The sequence below is a fragment of the Pelophylax lessonae genome (assembly GCF_965119305.1).
Source record: "Pelophylax lessonae genome assembly, chromosome: 4".
In the NCBI taxonomy this organism is placed as follows: Eukaryota; Metazoa; Chordata; class Amphibia; order Anura; family Ranidae; genus Pelophylax; species Pelophylax lessonae.
Window position 1 is genome coordinate 305,149,268 of NC_138771.1, and position 17,716 is coordinate 305,166,983.

Consider the following 17,716-nt stretch of genomic DNA (forward strand, 5'->3'; position numbering starts at 1 on the left):
ACTCATTTCTGAGAAATCAGATAATTGTATACATTTAGAGGAAATCACCTAGAGAATTTTCCGACTTTCATAGACAAGCTCCTTTTTACTGTAAACCTGTTTATGAAAAAAAAAAAAAACTGCAATTAGGAATGGAACTTTTTAATGTATAAAAAGAGTGGTGTTTAGAAAACAAAAAAAAAGACCTTACAACTAAGTATTTATCATGTATCCTCTGTTTTGTGCAGGTGCCTTTTATGGATTACTGTGCATAGCAATGTCAGTGGTTGCTTCATTTATGGGAAGTGTGATTCAGGTAAAAGCATTTATATCAATTGTTAATTAGACAAATATGACTTATTTACATGATTTGTATGTAGCACTGTCCCCAGTGGGCTTGCTGTATGATGACTTGACGGGAAGCTATTCTTGCTGAAGCCTGAGCAAAGCTTGCCTTACTTCTGAGTCTCTGTAAGAACTCTTCAAGGCATCCCTCTCTCTCTCTGAAGATGCAATGAGCCACTACCCTTCTTTCACAAGGTAGCAACTTGCACAAAGTTTCCTTCAGCATTACTCTGGCCCACTGGCCCAAAGGATCTTCGCAAAGTGTCCTTTAAACAAAGTATCTTTGCAAAGTGTCTTTTCTTTGGACTTAGTTATCCTGCCCTATTGGACCAAAGGATCTTCGCAAAGTGTCCTTTAAACAAAGTATCTTTGCAAAGTGTCTTTTCTCTGGAATTAGTTATCCTGCCCCATTGGCCCAAAGGATCTTCGTAAAATGTACTTTAAACAAAGTATCTTCAAAGTATCTTCGCAAAGTGACCTTTCTTAATACTCCTTCTAGCAACAATAGTGGCCCAAGGCCAAGAATATCTTCACAAAGTGTCCTATAAAGAAGAAGTCTCTGTGAACTAGGGGGTTTGACCCCTCCAGGTAGTAGCCCCTGGCTTTAACAGGAAAAGTTCTTTGTGGCAAAAGTTCTTCTCCCAAGTGAAGAAACTGTAGCAGTTTTGCTGATCCCCAACTTTTTTTTGCTAGGATAGAAGGGAAGGGGATTTGGGAATAGGGCCTCCAGCCCTAACAGCAATTTTTTTAGTGTCAAAGGGACTCTTCAGGCACACCAGCCCCTTTGTAACTCAACTTTCCGACAGGAACAAAAACATGGCACACCTCAGTAGTAATAGTCAGGATGACTAGTATAGAATTACCTGCAATCCCTCTGATAAGCAAACGGGATCCAAAAACGATACTCTCTCTCTAGCACCTACCTAGGAGGGTGCTACATCTGCAACGCAAACACGTGTAAAATACCAGTTCCTACTGTATGCATGACCATTCTTTAGATATCAATATAATGTGCTATTTACTATAAAACTTACTTTAGCTGCCATCTTCCTAACAACTCAAGATAAAGTAGAGGTGGTGAGAATGCCATATACTTTACTGCATAGATATACAGTAAAAAAACAATGCTGGTGGTAGGTGACCTAGTTTTGTTATCTAGTTGAATGTAAGGTAGTAGATTACATTTTTCACCCAACAAACTGAGAGCATTGCAGGTGGTGTATACAGATCAACCCACAAACAATTAAATTCAGAAAACACCTGCTGATGTGTGTAGTTTCACCTGGAGATGAACTTTAAAAAAACTGTATAAAGTGAGGCATTATTATGGTAAAAAATAGATTTTAGGTTTACGTACACATTAACATACAGTGCCTTGCGAAAGTATTCGGCCCCCCTTGAACTTTTCCAACCTTTTGCCACATTTCAGGCTTCAAACATAAAGATATAAAACTATATTTTTTTGTGAAGAATCAACAACAAGTGGGACACAATCATGAAGTGGAACGAAATTTATTGGATATTTCAAACTTTTTTAACAAATAGAAAACTGAAAAATTGGGCGTGCAAAATTATTCAGCCCCTTTACTTTCAGTGCAGCAAACTCTCTCCAGAAGTTCAGTGAGGATCTCTGAATGATCCAATGTTGACCTAAATGACTAATGATGATAAATAGAATCCACCTGTGTGTAATCAAGTCTTTGTTAACAAAGTGTGAAATATCCAATAAATTTTGTTCCACTTCATGAGTGTGTCCCACTTGTTGTTGATTCTTCACAAAAAAATACAGTTTTATATCTTTATGTTTGAAGCCTGAAATGTGGCAAAAGGTCGCAAAGTTCAAGGGTGCCGAATACTTTCACAAGGCACTGTATAGTAATGTAATGTCCTTAATTAAACAGAATAATGAAGATGAGATTACAACACAACTAAACCTTATAAAAAAATGACAACATGTGACAACATTGCTATTAACCAGAGTCATAAGTCTAAAATGTTATTTGATTTTCACATTTAGGCAGCTTTATCTATATTTGCCATGATTGGAGGTCCACTTCTTGGACTTTTTTCCCTTGGAATGTTTTTCCCTTTCTGCAATCCCTTGGTGAGTACAATCTATCATTATTTACACTAGATCTTTAGGAGCTTGTGTATGCAGCATTTGATCTTGTCAGAAATGCTTAGAGGAGTTTAGGAGGAGGTCAGGAACCTCTGTGAAGGACTTTAAAATTAAAATGCATCTCAAACAGACCTCTAATGCAAGAATGCACCTAAAAGCATGCTCCCATTGCTCCTCTACAGAAACTCCACAAGAGCATTATATACAGCCAATTCTAGCCAAGCTATGCTTCAGACAGAAGCCCTCTTCCTCCTCCTTAGAGGACAATATTAATTGTATCTGACCATCGAACATGTTGTTTTACAATGAACTAAATCTCTTTTCAAGCATGTCCATCCCTAAGGCTCGTACACACGATAGGAAGATCTGAAAATACATTTTGTATGATGAACGATCGGCCGATTATCTGATCATTATTATAGTGCTTTCAACAACCGATTCCAACTTTCAGAAAACAAATCCTGAAGGTGCAGGCTAGAAAATTTATATCGCAAAAAAATCATAAGAGCAAGACTGTGCATGCTCGGAAATAAAAGAATACATTACAATATAATAAAACACGCTAAATCACTTCCAAAGTTGGAGTTGTATTCTGTCATACAAGAATTTTCTTAAATTGAGAAACCTTTTCATTTTTTATATGAGACTACCCTGCCAAAAAAAAAAAAATGTACTGCAGGGGTCTCCAAACTTTTTAAACAAAGGGCCAGTTTATTGCCCTTCAGACTTTAGAGGGGTCAGACTGTGGCCAAAGGGAGTGGAAATTTACGTGGCATCAGTGGGAGTAAACATCGCCACATTTGGTATTAGTGGGAAGAATAGGAATAGTGCTCCATCATTGGTGCCAGTGGCAGAGGCGTAACTAGAACCTTCAGGGCCCCGGTGCAAAATACCATGAAGGGCCCACCGGACCCCTGGCTGGGGCCCTTCCTTTTAAGCTTGGGGCTCTTCCCACTGATCCTGGGGCCCTTTACTCTCATTGTGGGGCCCTTTATTACAGTCCCGCAATGGGACCCTTACACAAGTTCTTCAGTGGGCCCCCTTCCTGCCATCTTGCCTCCTCAAGGTGGTGGAATGCCAAGTGTGACCTTTGCGTTCCTGGAAGTTCACCCACTGGTGTCAGTAGTTCTTATGTTTTGGTACTTTAATTGTAATATTTTTTATCATCTTATTTTATTTTTTTACAATGTCACTGACTATGACTCTGTCCATTCAAAAAAGGAAGGAGCTGGTAAATTACACATTTACCGACCCCTTCCTGGTTCTCTATTGTGAGACATCCCCTGCAGCAGCCGGAAGGAGAGGGAAATGAGCACGGGGGGGGGGGGGGGGCAGCACAATGGGGGGGGGACCAGGGGTGCACACGGGGGCCCAAAGACAGCAGAACACAAGTAAACTGGATAGGATGGAGCGGCAGGGGCAGCATACAGAAGAACCAATCTCCTCCATTTTCCTCCTGCAGCTACAGGAAGAAAAAGGAGGACAGTGATTTCTCTACATGCTGCCTCCGCTGCCCCCCCCTATTCAGGTGTACAGGGGAGCCGCACAGGCCCTCTGGTGTATGGGAGTGGTTGCAATTGCAACCCCTGCAACCCCTGTAGTTACGCCCCTGGTCAGTAGGGAAAATGGTGCCCCATTTTTGTCAATTGGCAGAATAGTGTCTCATATCCGTGGGAGGAATTGTGCCTCAAGGGCCAGATAAAGGCAGGCAAAGGGCCACATACGGCCTGTGGGCCACATCTTAGAGACCACTGTTTTAGTGTTTGCTCTTGACAGACTTATTCTAGCGGAAATATGATATCAAACACCAAGGATTTGTGGACCTATAATATAGAAACCCAATTCCAAAAAAGTTGGGACACTACAAATTGTGAGTAAAAAAGGAATGGACTAATGTACAAATCTCATAAACTTATTTTATTCACAATATAATATAGATAACATATCAAATGTTGAAAGTGAGACATTTTGAAATGTCATGCCAAATATTGGATCATTTTGGATTTCATGAGAGCTACACATTCCAAAAAAGTGGGAGACACACCAAACATGTGGAAGAAGGTGCTCTGGTCAGATGAAACCAAAATCGAACTTTTTGGCAACAATGCAAAAGGTTATGTTTGGCATAAAAGCAACACAGCTCATCACCCTGAACACACCATCCCCACTGTCAAACATGGTGGTGGCAGCATCATGGTTTGGGCTGCTTTTCTTCAGCAGGGACAGGGAAGATGGTTAAAATTAATGGGAAGATGGATGGAGCCAAATACAGGACCATTCTGGAAGAAAACCTGATGGAGTCTGCAAAAGACCTGAGACTGGGACGGAGATTTGTCTTCCAACAAGACAATGATCCAAAACATAAAGCAAAATCGACAATGGAATGGTTCACAAATAAACATATCCAGGTGTTAGAATGGCCAAGTCAAAGTCCAGACCTGAATCCAATCGAGAATCTGTGGAAAGAACTGAAAACTGCTGTTCACAAACGCTCTCCATCCAACCTCACTGAGCTCGAGCAGTTTTGCAAGGAGGAATGGGCAAAGATTTCAGTCTCTCGATGTGCAAAACTGATAGAGACATACCCCAAGCGACTTACAGCTGTAATCAAAGCAAAAGGTGGCGCTACAAAGTATTAACTTAAGGGGGCTGAATAATTTTGCACGCCCAATTTTTCAGTTTTATATTTGTTAAAAAAGTTTAAAAATCTAATAAATTTTGTTCCACTTCATGATTGTGTCCCACTTGTTGTGGATTCTTCACAAAAAATTACAGTTTTATATCTTTGTTTGAAGCCTGAAATGTGGCAAAAGGTCGCAAAGTTCAAGGGGGCCGAATACTTTCGCAAGGCACTGTATATGTGAAGCGCTATGTAAACTGACAGCGCTATATAAGAACCTGAAATAAAATAGAATAAAACTTGTCTCCCCAGTCCCCAGACGTTTGCAAACTGTTATAAAAAGGAGAGGGGATGCCCAGAAGTGGTAAACATGGCCTTGTCCCAACTTTTTTGATATGTGTTGATGCCATGAAATTTAAAATCAACGTATTTTTCCCTTAAAATTATAAATTTTCTCAGTTTAAATATTTGATATGTCATCTATGTTGTATTCTGAATATATTATTGAAATATGAAACTTATACATCATTGCATTCTGTTTTTATTCATAATTTGTACAGTGTCCCAACTTTTTTTGAATTGAGTTTGTAGAATAATAGGATACAATTGGAGTGGTTTTGTATCATTATTGATATATATATTATATTAGAAAATAAAACAAATAACATTGTGAATTAGGCTCCATGCACACAGGGCGTCATAAAAACGTGCTCCAAAGCTGTTTACATAACGCCGGGAAACAGCAGCTGTAAAAACGTGCTTTCAGTAGCTTTTCCTACTAGCGTTATTGCACGTTTGGCCACAGTAGCTGTTAGCAGCGTTTTTTTCTGCCTCCATTCAAAATCAATGGTTCCCTATGGGAGCCTATTGATTTGAATGGAAGTCACACCGCAGGTGGGATCAGGGTGATCCGACTTGCGGTGCGACCTGCACTGTGAGAATCTTGAGGGGGAACTCCACGCCAAAATGGGGAAAAAAAACGGCGTGGGGTTCCCCCCCAGGTTCCAAACCAGGCCCTTCGGATCTGGTATGGAATTTGAGGGTAGCCCCGCGCCGAAAAAACGGCGTGGGGTCCCCCCCAAAATCCATACCAGACCCTTATCCGAGCATGCAGTCCGGCATGCCAGGAAAGGGGAGGGGACGAGCGAGCGGCCCCACCCCCCCTGGATCATACCAGGCCACACGCCCTCAACATGGGGGGGGGTGTGGGTGCTTTGGGGCAGGGGGGGCTCTGCACCCCGCACCTCAAAGCACCTTGCCCCCATGTTGATGAGGACAAGGGCCTCATCCCCACAACCCTGGCCGGTGGTTGTGGGGGTCTGCGGGCAGGGGGCTCATCGGAATCTGGAGGCCCCCTTTAACAAGGGGGCCCCCGATCCCGGACCCCCTCCCTATGTGAATGGGTATGGGGTACACTGTACCCCTACTCATTCACCCCATAAAATGCAGTGTATGGAAATGACGACAGGAGACGTTTTGGAAAATTTATTAAAAATCTTCATCCGGCTCTTGTCCTCTCCGGGGGTCTTCTGCTGTCTTCTCTCCGAGGGTCTTCTGCTCTTTTGCTGTCCGCCCTTCTTGTCTTCTCCTCTCCGGGGTCTTCTGCTGTCTTCTCCTCTCCGGGGGTCTTCTGCTGTCTTCTCTCCGAGGGTCTTCTGCTGTCCGCCCTTCTGCTGTCCAATCTTCTTGTCTTCTCCTCTCCGGTCTTCTGCTCTTTTGCTGTCGGCTGTCGGCTGTCGGCTGTCCTTCTTCCTCCGGTCCTCCTCCGACGACGTCTTCAGCGATTATGCCGGCCTCTGGTCTCCGCAGCTTATTATATAGCCATTAGGGGCGTGGCCGCCAGATGACGTCATCTAGAGACCACGCCCCCTTGTGTCACAGGTGACGTCACCTGTGACACAAGGGGGCGTGGTCTCTAGATGACGTCATCTGGCGGCCACGCCCCTAATGGCTATATAATAAGCTGCGGAGACCAGAGGCCGGCATAATCGCTGAAGACGTTGTCGGAGGAGGACCGGAGGAAGAAGGACAGCCGACAGCCGACAGCCGACAGCAAAAGAGCAGAAGACCGGAGAGGAGAAGACAAGAAGATTGGACAGCAGAAGGGCGGACAGCAGAAGACCCTCGGAGAGAAGACAGCAGAAGACCCCCGGAGAGGAGAAGACAGCAGAAGACCCCGGAGAGGAGAAGACAAGAAGGGCGGACAGCAAAAGAGCAGAAGACCCTCGGAGAGAAGACAGCAGAAGACCCCCGGAGAGGACAAGAGCCGGATGAAGATTTTTAATAAATTTTCCAAAACGTCTCCTGTCGTCATTTCCATACACTGCATTTTATGGGGTGAATGAGTAGGGGTACAGTGTACCCCATACCCATTCACATAGGGAGGGGGTCCGGGATCGGGGGCCCCCTTGTTAAAGGGGGCCTCCAGATTCCGATGAGCCCCCTGCCCGCAGACCCCCACAACCACCGGCCAGGGTTGTGGGGATGAGGCCCTTGTCCTCATCAACATGGGGGCAAGGTGCTTTGAGGTGCGGGGTGCAGAGCCCCCCCTGCCCCAAAGCACCCACACCCCCCCCCATGTTGAGGGCGTGTGGCCTGGTATGATCCAGGGGGGGTGGGGCCGCTCGCTCGTCCCCTCCCCTTTCCTGGCATGCCGGACTGCATGCTCGGATAAGGGTCTGGTATGGATTTTGGGGGGGACCCCACGCCGTTTTTTCGGCGCGGGGCTACCCTCAAATTCCATACCAGATCCGAAGGGCCTGGTTTGGAACCTGGGGGGGAACCCCACGCCGTTTTTTTTCCCCATTTTGGCGTGGAGTTCCCCCTCAAGATTCTCACAGTGCAGGTCGCACCGCAAGTCGGATCACCCTGATCCGACCTGCGGTGTGACTTCCATTCAAATCAATAGGCTCCCATAGGGAACCATTGATTTTGAATGGAAGAAAAAAAACGTATAACGTGGCTTAACGCACGTTAAGCAACGTTATGGAGCCTTATGGAGCCTTTAGCAGCGTCAGACGTTTTTTGCAGCTTGACGCTGGAGCTCCTGAACCCACAGTTTCTGGGTTTTTTTTGGAGCTGTAAAACGCCTATGCCACTTGGAGCTCCTAAAAGCTCTATGTGTGCATGAGGCCATAGAATAACATGGATGGGCGTTCTGCAGCTGCAAAAAAAAACGTCTGACGCTGCTAACAGCAGCTGTAAAAACGTCCAGTGTGCATGAGGCCTTAAAGCAAATTTATAACTATTAAAAGGTCAAACCACAGATCAATGTAGTACTATAAAAAATAAAAGGGATAAAATTTAAAATTACAGTTATAAAATAAGGTTTTGCAAACAGCAAGAAAGATTAACCACTTCAGCTCTGGAAGCTTTTTTTGCGATTCGGCACTGCCTTCCTTTAACCATTTTACCACCGGAGGATTTTGCTGTCTTCCGTCCAGGCCACTTTTTGCGATTCGGCGCTGTGCGACTTCAACTGACAATTGCGCGGTCGTGCGACGCCGTACCCAAACAAAATTTACGTCCTTTTTTTCCCACAAACAGAGCTTTCTTTTGGTGGTATTTGATCACCTGTGCGATTTTTACTTTTTGCGCTATAAACAAAAAAAAGCGTTTATTTTGAAAAAATAACAATATTTTTAACATTTTTTTATATGAAATTCCCCCCCAAAAAGATGTAAAAACCAATTTTTTAAAAATTTCTGGCCAATTTGTTTTCTACTACCTATGTTTGGTAAAAAAAAATCGCAATAAGCGTATTTTGATTGGTTTGCGCAAAAGTTATTGCGTTTACTAACAAAGGGAAAGATTTCTGTCATTTTTGGTGTTTTTTTTTAACGCAAAATGGCGGCGATCTGCGATTTTTTTTGCGGGACTGCGACATTGCGGCGGACAGATCGGACCCTTGACTGACATTTTTGACACTTTTGGGGGTACCAGTGACATTACTGCAGTAATCAGTGCTATATATATGCACTGTTACTGTAAAAATGACACTGGCAGGGAAGGGGTTAATTTTATTGGAGAGGGAGGGGTTAATGTATGCCTGGTGCTTACTGACGTGTAGGGGGGGAGGTAAATGAGTGAGTCATGGACAGATCGGATGTCCAGCTATGCTGAACAGTCCGATCTGTCACTTCCTGTCACTATGGAGATCCGCCCGCTGTGTTTACACACAGCGGGCGGATCTCCAGACTCGATCCCCGACGATCGGGTAAGAGCAGCGGCGATCGCCGCTGCTCCTCCCCTGGCCCGACTCCCGCTGTGAATGAAAACAGCGGGAGCGAGCCTCCGGCGGCGCGCAAGCGCCGCCCAGAAGGGGGAGTGTCTGACGACGTAGTACTACGTCGTCAGACGATAACGAGCCACTTTGCCGCAGTAATATTACTGTGAGCGGTCTTAAAGTGGTTAATGACAAATTGTGCAGTCATGCAACACTGTACCCAAATACAAATTATGTCCTTTTTTCCCCCACAAATAGAGCTTTCTTTCGATGGCATTTGATCACCTCTAGATTTTGCGCTATAAACAAAAAAGAGACAATTTTGAAAAAAACGCCATATGTTTTAACTTCTGCTATAAAACATTCCCAATTAAAAAAAGTTGAAAAAATCAATTTTTTTATCAGTTTAGGCCAATTTGTATTCTGCTATATCCTTGTGGTAAAAAAAATCCTGAAAAAGCTTATTTTAATTGGTTTGCACAAAAGTTATAGCGTTTACAAACTATGGGATAGATTTTTGGAATTTGTATTTATTTTTTTGTTTTTATTAGTAATGGCGGCGATCAGCGTTTTTTAGCGGGACTGCCACATTGCGGCGGACAGATCGGGCCCCTAACTGACATTTTTGACACTTTTTGGGGACCAGTGACACTAATATAGTAATGAGTACTAAATAATATGCACTGTTACTGTAATAATGACACTGCAGGGAAGGGGTTAACACTGGGGGGTGATCAAAGGGGTTAATGTATGCCTACATGTGATTACTGACTGTGTGGGGGAATGGTTCTGTGACAGGCACAGAGAGATCGGGTTTCAGCTTAGGTCTACGTGGTTTTGCGCAGCCGAGCCGCCCTGCTGGAGTAATACTACGATGGACGGTCGGCAAGAGGTTAATCACTGTAGGACCTACGGAAATGATCTTTCACAAGAGCCTAAACTCTGGTTATTTTAGTTTAGATATAAGAATTTTTCTTTTCACTGCTGATATTAAACCATCCATTACTATAGCATTTATACCAAATATGATGAGGGGATCATTTACCTATAGACATGGCAGTGTTGTGTAAACATATCGACCTATAAGGATCCTAGACAGGTAGGTTGACTTCAGTATGAGCATTCCAACATTTGCAGTCTCTGATAGACATTTGGATTGGCAGCTGGCTTTGGGCCATGAACACAACACAACTGATACACCAGTGGTGGCAGTCCAGCTGACCTTTTTACATGTTACGCTGGATACACACTACACAACTTTTGTTGTTTCATTTCCTTTAGATTCACCTTCAACTATGTAGTGCAAAGGCCTGCCTGATTGCATACAAATTGAAAGTGTTTAGGTTTGACTTCATATTATATGGTTTTGGTAAATCTACAGGAAATAAATCTAAAGAAAATTGTATAGTGTGTATCCAGCTTTACTCACAAAAGATATAGCCAGGGCGGGTGCTACCATGCACACTACCATGCCTCATGCACACTGGTTTCTTGTTATCTTGTTATCCTGATAGGAGAAAATCAGTGTTATAAACTCACCTAAGCTACATTATTTTAAAACAGTTCAGGTGAGTTTAGCAGAGTTTAACAGAGTTTGGAGTTTGGGAGTTTATTTGTTTCAATGGCCAGGATTTTAATTTATTCTGGCCATTGAAATAAATAAACACTAAAGTGCTAAATGTGCCTAGAGTTTATGCGTGTTTATGAGTGTTTATGCGTGTTTATGAGTGTTTATGCGTGTTTATGAGTGTTTATGCGTGTTTTTTGTGGTCAGATTTCCCTCTCCTGTACTCAATTTTAAAGCGTTTAGAAAACAGCCTATAAACTCTTCTGCTGATAACTACGAAAAACATCCATGTGTGCATAGACACATTGGATAACATAGAGGGGATATTGAGGGCAGAAAGAAAATGCCCAAACTCACAAAAACGTGAATTTAACAGCAGCAGTGTGCACGGTGCCAGGATGGGGGGGGGGGGGGGGGTGGGTAAAATCCTTGGCTACTTGCACAGGCGGAGGAGCCGCCTCCCTTCCTCCCAGCACTGTGCATGGTGATTGGGTGATATGAGTCCCTGCATGCAGCCCAGTGGGAAGAGTATGACAGCTCACTCCTGCTCCTGTTTCACTATACAGCACCGCTGTGATCCTCTCCCGCCTCTGTAAACTAGAGGAACAGAATCTGTTTTATACAAGGTAAGGTGTTATTATTGCTGGCGCTCACCTCAGTGCTGAGGGTTATTACTGTGGCCACTGACACCGATGTTGAGGGTTATTATTGCTGGCGCTCACCACAGTGCTGAGGGTTATTACTGTGGCTACTGACACTGATGTTGGGGGTTATTATTGCTGGCGCTCAACTCAGTGCTGAGGGTTATTACTGTGGCCACTGACACCGATGTTGGGGGCTATTATTGCTGGTGCTCACCTCAGTGCTGAGTGTTATTACTGTGGCCACTGATGTTGGGGGTTATTATTGCTGGTGCTCACCTGAGTGCTGTGGGTTATTACTGCGTCCACTGACACCAATGTTGGTGGTTATTATTACTGGCGCTCACCTCAGCATTGAGGGTTATTACTGCATCCACTGACACCGAGTTTGGGGGTAATTATTGCTGGCACTCACCTCAGTGCTGAGGGTTATTACTGTGGCCACTGACACCGATGTTGAGGGTTATTATTGCTGGCGCTCACCACAGTGCTGAGGGTTATTACTGTGGCCACTGACACTGATGTTGGGGGTTATTATTGCTGGCGCTCATCTCAGTGCTGAGGGTTATTACTGAAGCCAAAAAAAAATATATATTTTTTTTTGAACAACGGTTAGCCCCCATGCACACAGGGTGTTTTTGCAGCTGCTGTTAGCAGCGTCAGACGTTTTTTTTTTTTGCAGCTGCAAAACGCCCATCCATGTTATTCTATGGCCTCATGCACACATAGAGCTTTTAGGAGCTCCAAGTGGCATAGGCGTTTAATAGCTGCAAAGAAAACCCAGGACCAGTGCGTTCTGGAGCTGAAGCATCTAGCTGTAAAAACGTCTGACGCTGCTAAAGGCTGAATAACGTTGCTTAACATTGCTTATACAGCGTTAAGCCATTATACGTTTTTTATTTTTAATGTGAAAATCAATGGTTCCCTATGGGAGCCTATTGATTTAAATGGAAGTCGCATCGCAAGTCAGATCAGGATGATCCAACTTGTGGTGCGACTTGCGCTCTGAGAATCTTGAGGGGGAACTCCACGCCAAAATGGGAAAAAAAGGCATGGGGGTCGCCCCCAGGTTCTAAACCAGGCCCTCCAGGTCTGGTATGGATTTTGAGGGGAGTCCCACGCGAAAAAAACTGCGTGGGGTGTCCCCCAAAGTCCATACCAGACCCAGGCCAGGGTTGTCGGGAAGAGGCCCTTGTCCTCATCAACATGGGGGCAAGGTGCTTTGGGTTGGGGGTGCAGAGCCCCCCCTGCCCCAAAGCACCTACCCCCCATGTTGAGGGCGTGTGGCCTGGTATGGTCCAGGGGGGATGGGGCTGCTCACTCATCCCCTCCCCTTTACTGGCCTGCTGGGCTGCATGCTCGGATAAGGGTCTGGTATGGACTTTGGGGGGGACCCCACACTGTCTTTTCGGTGTGGGGGGAACCCCACGCCGTTTTTTTCCTATTTTGGCATGAAGTTCCCCCTCAAGATTCTAAGATCCGACTTGTGATTTGACTTCCATTCAAATCAACGGGCTGAAAGCCGTATCAATGACGGCTCCTAGGCAACCATTGATGTTGAATGGAGGCAGAAAAAACGCTGCTAAAAGCCGACGTGGCCAAACTTGTAATAACGCCAATGGAAAAAAGCTACTAAAAGCACGTTTTTACAGCTGCCTTTTCCTGGCGTTAGAAGTGGCTCTGCAGCTCGTTTTTTTCTGATGCCCTATGTGCATGGGGCCTTAATAAAATGCACTTTACAAAACCACAAATATTTTTTTATTTTTTTTCTGTAAGTTAAACAAACTCTCTTAGGCCCCGTTCACATACAAGCGACGCTACTTCCCGGGGCGACCTCCGAGGTCGGGGTGCGAGCAGCGCGCCGCGACCTCGGAGCGGCCGGCACGGACTTCATAACATTGAAGTCTATGACGGTCGCTTCGGGTCGCCCCAAAGAAGCTCCGGACCCTTTTTCTAAGTCGGAGCGACTTGTGTCGCTCCTATTAGAACGGGTCCGCAGCTTCCCTATGGAAGGTGACCTATGGTGACCTGTGAGGCGACCAGGTCGCCTCACAGGTCGCCTTAGTGTGAATGGGGACTTAGCACCAAAACCACTATAGCTTAAAGTGGAGTTCCAGCCTCTAAACAGAAAATTTAAAAGTCAGCAGCTACAAATAATGTATGTGCTGACTTTTAATATAAGGACACTTACCTGTCCAGGAATCCCACGATGTTGGCCCCTGAAGCTAATTCCATCGGCTCGGGTGCAGGTGCAGGCATTGCAACTAAAGGAAACCAGCAGTGAAGCCTTCAGGTTTCCTACTGCACATGCACGAGTCGCTTTCTGAATGGCCCGTCGTCTTCTGGGACACACACCCAGGTCCCAGAAGGCAGCAGGAGGGAGGAGGAGGGGCCGATGCAATTGGATGGTGTACCCGCCCCTTTCCTTTTAAGGAGCTGTCACAGCTCTTTTATAGGTACTCCAAAGCATGGCATGGCACCCCAAAGCACCCTCCCCATGGTATGGTTCAGGAGGGGGGGGCACGCTCGCTCATCCCCCCCCCTTATCTTGTCCAGCCAGGCTGCTTGCTTGAATAAGGGTCTTGTATGGACTTTGGGGGGGAACCCCATGCTGTTTTTTTCATGTTTTTTATCTGTATTGCCGGGAGCCGACAATACATTACAGCCGCAAGCAAGTTTAAATGACATTTTTTCCTTTAGAAATGTCAGTATTGCTGCAGAAGGCTACATACATTGCACAAATGCGCCACTTTACAGGCACATTAAGGGGACCCCCCAGGCACGATATTTAAAGGAATTTTTCATTTTTATTGTTTCACTTTAAGCATCATTAAAATCAGTGCTCCTGTAAAAACTATAATTTTTTAAAACAAATTTTGCATTGGTACATGTCCCCCAGGTCAGTACCCGGACCCCTATACACTTTTTTTGGGCAATAACTTGCATTTAAGCCTTTAAAATGAGGACTTTTGATTTTTCAAGTTCGAGTCCAGTAGACTTCAATGGAGTTCGCATGTTCTAATGATCTTTTCCCCTGTTCTCGGTGTTCTGGTGCGAACCGAACCGGGGGGGTGTACGGCTCATCACTACTTCTAAGACCACAATCCTTAACTCCTCTGGGATCCATTCCTCCCACACACAATTTATCAATGCTCTGGTAGCAAAGGAATGACTCCATGTGTTCAGTATGCAAAGGGAAAGCCACTGGAATAGCACCCAGAAGATCATGCTTATTACTTTTTGTATGACTACTACAGCATACTGATCAGCCCTCTGGATATCAGATATGGATACTTCCATTAAGCCAAGCTGAGCTAATGTAAGTTTGCAAAAATTGATTTCTGGGGATTTATTTTAAGCATGCCCTATATTTAAGCACCAGTAGGGGGCAAAACATGCTGGAGCCAGGATCCTGGGTGAGGTGTCTGTGCTTGTGCTGAACAATAAATCTGATTTGCTGACCTATTTATATGGTGAAATCTAAAACTCAGAATGGGGTATTTATTGTAGGTTGATTGTCTTTTGTTGGAAGCTGTATGAAATACCAGGAAAAAAAAAAGTAGAAATACTTAAGTTAACTTGAGGCTATCCTTGGCAGTAAATGAATGAGTCAAGGCAATATGTTTATGCAGAACAAAAACAATGATCTAATTTAACAATATATATTGTTCTGCAGGGTGCAGTGGTGGGGTTGATTTCTGGGTTTTCTGTGACTCTGTGGATTGGAATTGGATCCCATATCTATCCTCCACTTCCTGAAAGAAGCAGACCACTTCCACTTTCAACTGCAGGATGCAGTTTTATCATGGAAGATGCCAACTGGACCTCAACTACAACATCGCCATTGACTATATTGCCCACAGCATTGCAGCCTGATGGCAGTGCAAGGTCAGTGAACTTTGCATGTTTCTGCATATAATATTTCCTCCTAATTATGGCATTATAAAACTCATGTATACAACACTTCATATACAGGACAAAATATAAGTCTAAAGTTGAAACAGTATAGTTCTCCATGTATGAATCTTTAGTTGATACACAAATTAATCAACTATAAAACTGTAATCTTTGGGTTCCATCCACACTGGCTTAGAAAAAAAAAAATGCTGTTGAGCATTGTTTAGCGTTTTGCCTGTGGAATCAACTGATGTTATCCTATGTGTCCATGCACATTAGGCAGTCTACAGGCATTTTTTAAGCTCAGCGTTTAGTGGAAAAAAAAAAAAATTCGGTTTTGCGTATTTGAGAGCATTTTTCTGGCAGAAAAAAAAAAACGCAAATTGCTCCTAAACGCTATGTGTTTTGTTTCTGCCAAGTGCACTGGCATTTTTTTGAAGCTATTCATCCTAAAAATACCCTAGCGCAAATAATAATATGGAAAAAATGTATATATTATTGCTGGTGATGCCAAAAAAATATTATTGTTGCTGACACTAAAAAAGCCAACGAAGTCATATGATGTGGTGACGTAACGCTTAGGGAGGAGGTGCCGGTGATGTTACGCCGCAGCCAGAAATGGGTGGAACGCCATTTTGAGAGAGGTGCACAGAGGCTGCATGCTTAGAGATACACACAGGCGATATTACTTTATAGATGAGAAATATTGGTGTTAAGCACCAACAGTACCTGCGCAGTGGAGAATTGTGAATATGAAAAACCCAATTAAGTGAAATTAAGATTGAATCAAAAATTGGGAGCCCCAGCGTAAATGTATAAACAAGTGAGATACGGAAGGATTATATAATAATATATAATGGCTGCGCTCTACCAAATAGATGAATTAAATGAATCAATAAATGTAAAACTATTGACAAATATCACTATTTTAAATTAGGCACATAAATGTCGTGTATGCAAATAGCAAATTAATAGTGTCAAATAAATATAAATATGGTGTAAAAATCAAGTGCAATAACTTATTATTTAGCAGCATTTATATAAAATAGGTGTGCACATACAAAGAAATAGATATAATATGTAAATAAATAATAATATATAAATAAATAAGTGATCCTAAAGTGCAAAGTGACTAACTAAGTAGATAGTGCAAACAAATGTCCCAACAATAGTTGATAATGGACCACAGGAAAAACAGTCCAAATAGCACCGTCCAGATAGGTATGGGATATCTGATAGATCCTATGATAGCACTTCTTCTACTAACAGCACCTCCACCAAAAAGCAGGACCACCCGGTGTGTCAAACTGCTTACCAGATATGACAGACCCCTAAATTATAGGGGGTCAATAGAAGCCTTGTTTCACAGGTATAAAAACAGGGTGTAAACCAATTTCCACTGTATTAATCCAGCCGAGTATAAATGATCCACCTTGGAGTATTCTCAATGCTAGGATTTGAAGCTCCCATTAATCATATAAAGATGACAAGAAGAAACTCCCACAGTGAAGTATATTGGTACAATGATTTTATTAAAAGAATCATGAAAGTGGGGGGTGTCATGGCGCTCTTCTAATATCCCAAGGTGGTACAAGGAATGTGGGTGGATGGGAGGGGGGGGGGGGTTATGGGGCTGCGTGGGGGGGGAACAAAGTTTGGTACTGTAGGGAAGCTATAGTCCACGGCAGCCGGCTGAAGCGTGGAGAAGCCCTGAGAGATGCAAGAAAGGAGAGAGCGGCGCCAGCTTAGTATAGTACAAGTTTATTTAACACTGTTAAAATTGGTGACTCACTGTCCGAGGTTGGGTGAGACCGGTACACAAAGACTGTTAGGGTCATCCATCTTCCTCTTCCAGGATAGTGGTCATAGGAGAAGGTGGTGAGGTTCCAGAGGTAAAGCCGAGCCGCTGTGGGGCTGCTAGTTGTCACTGGCCGCGGCGGAGCATGCACAACAGGGCTCCGGCTGCCGACTTCTGATCCCTGATGACATCACTTCCTGGCAGGAGAAAAATAGGGGTTGCACGCGTTCGGAGCATCCGTGCTCCTTCGTCAGGCGATCGCCACAGCGACTCGGCTATACCTCTGGAACCTCACCACCTTCTCCTATGACCACTATCCTGGAAGAGGAAGATGGATGACCCTAACAGTCATTGTGTACCGGTCTCACCCAACCTCGGACAGTGAGTCACCAATTTTAACAGTGTTAAATAAACTTGTACTATACTAAGCTGGCGCCGCTCTCTCCTTTCTTATTAAAATAATCACACTTACATTGTGGTTTCTTGGTTACAGCGGGCAAAAGACATACAACCCGAAAAGCCAAG

General features: G+C 44.1%; 1 protein-coding gene across 1 annotated transcript in view; it reads left to right on the forward strand.

The window, feature by feature from the left end:
• SLC5A8 (solute carrier family 5 member 8) overlaps positions 1-17,716 on the forward strand; it is a 205,381-nt gene that overhangs the window by 171,203 nt on the left and 16,462 nt on the right. Inside the window, exons 25-27 of the mRNA XM_082253567.1 lie at positions 228-295; positions 2,342-2,428; positions 15,173-15,384. Coding sequence (XP_082109693.1) covers positions 228-295; positions 2,342-2,428; positions 15,173-15,384 — 367 coding nt within the window. The remainder of the gene's footprint in view (positions 1-227; positions 296-2,341; positions 2,429-15,172; positions 15,385-17,716) is intronic.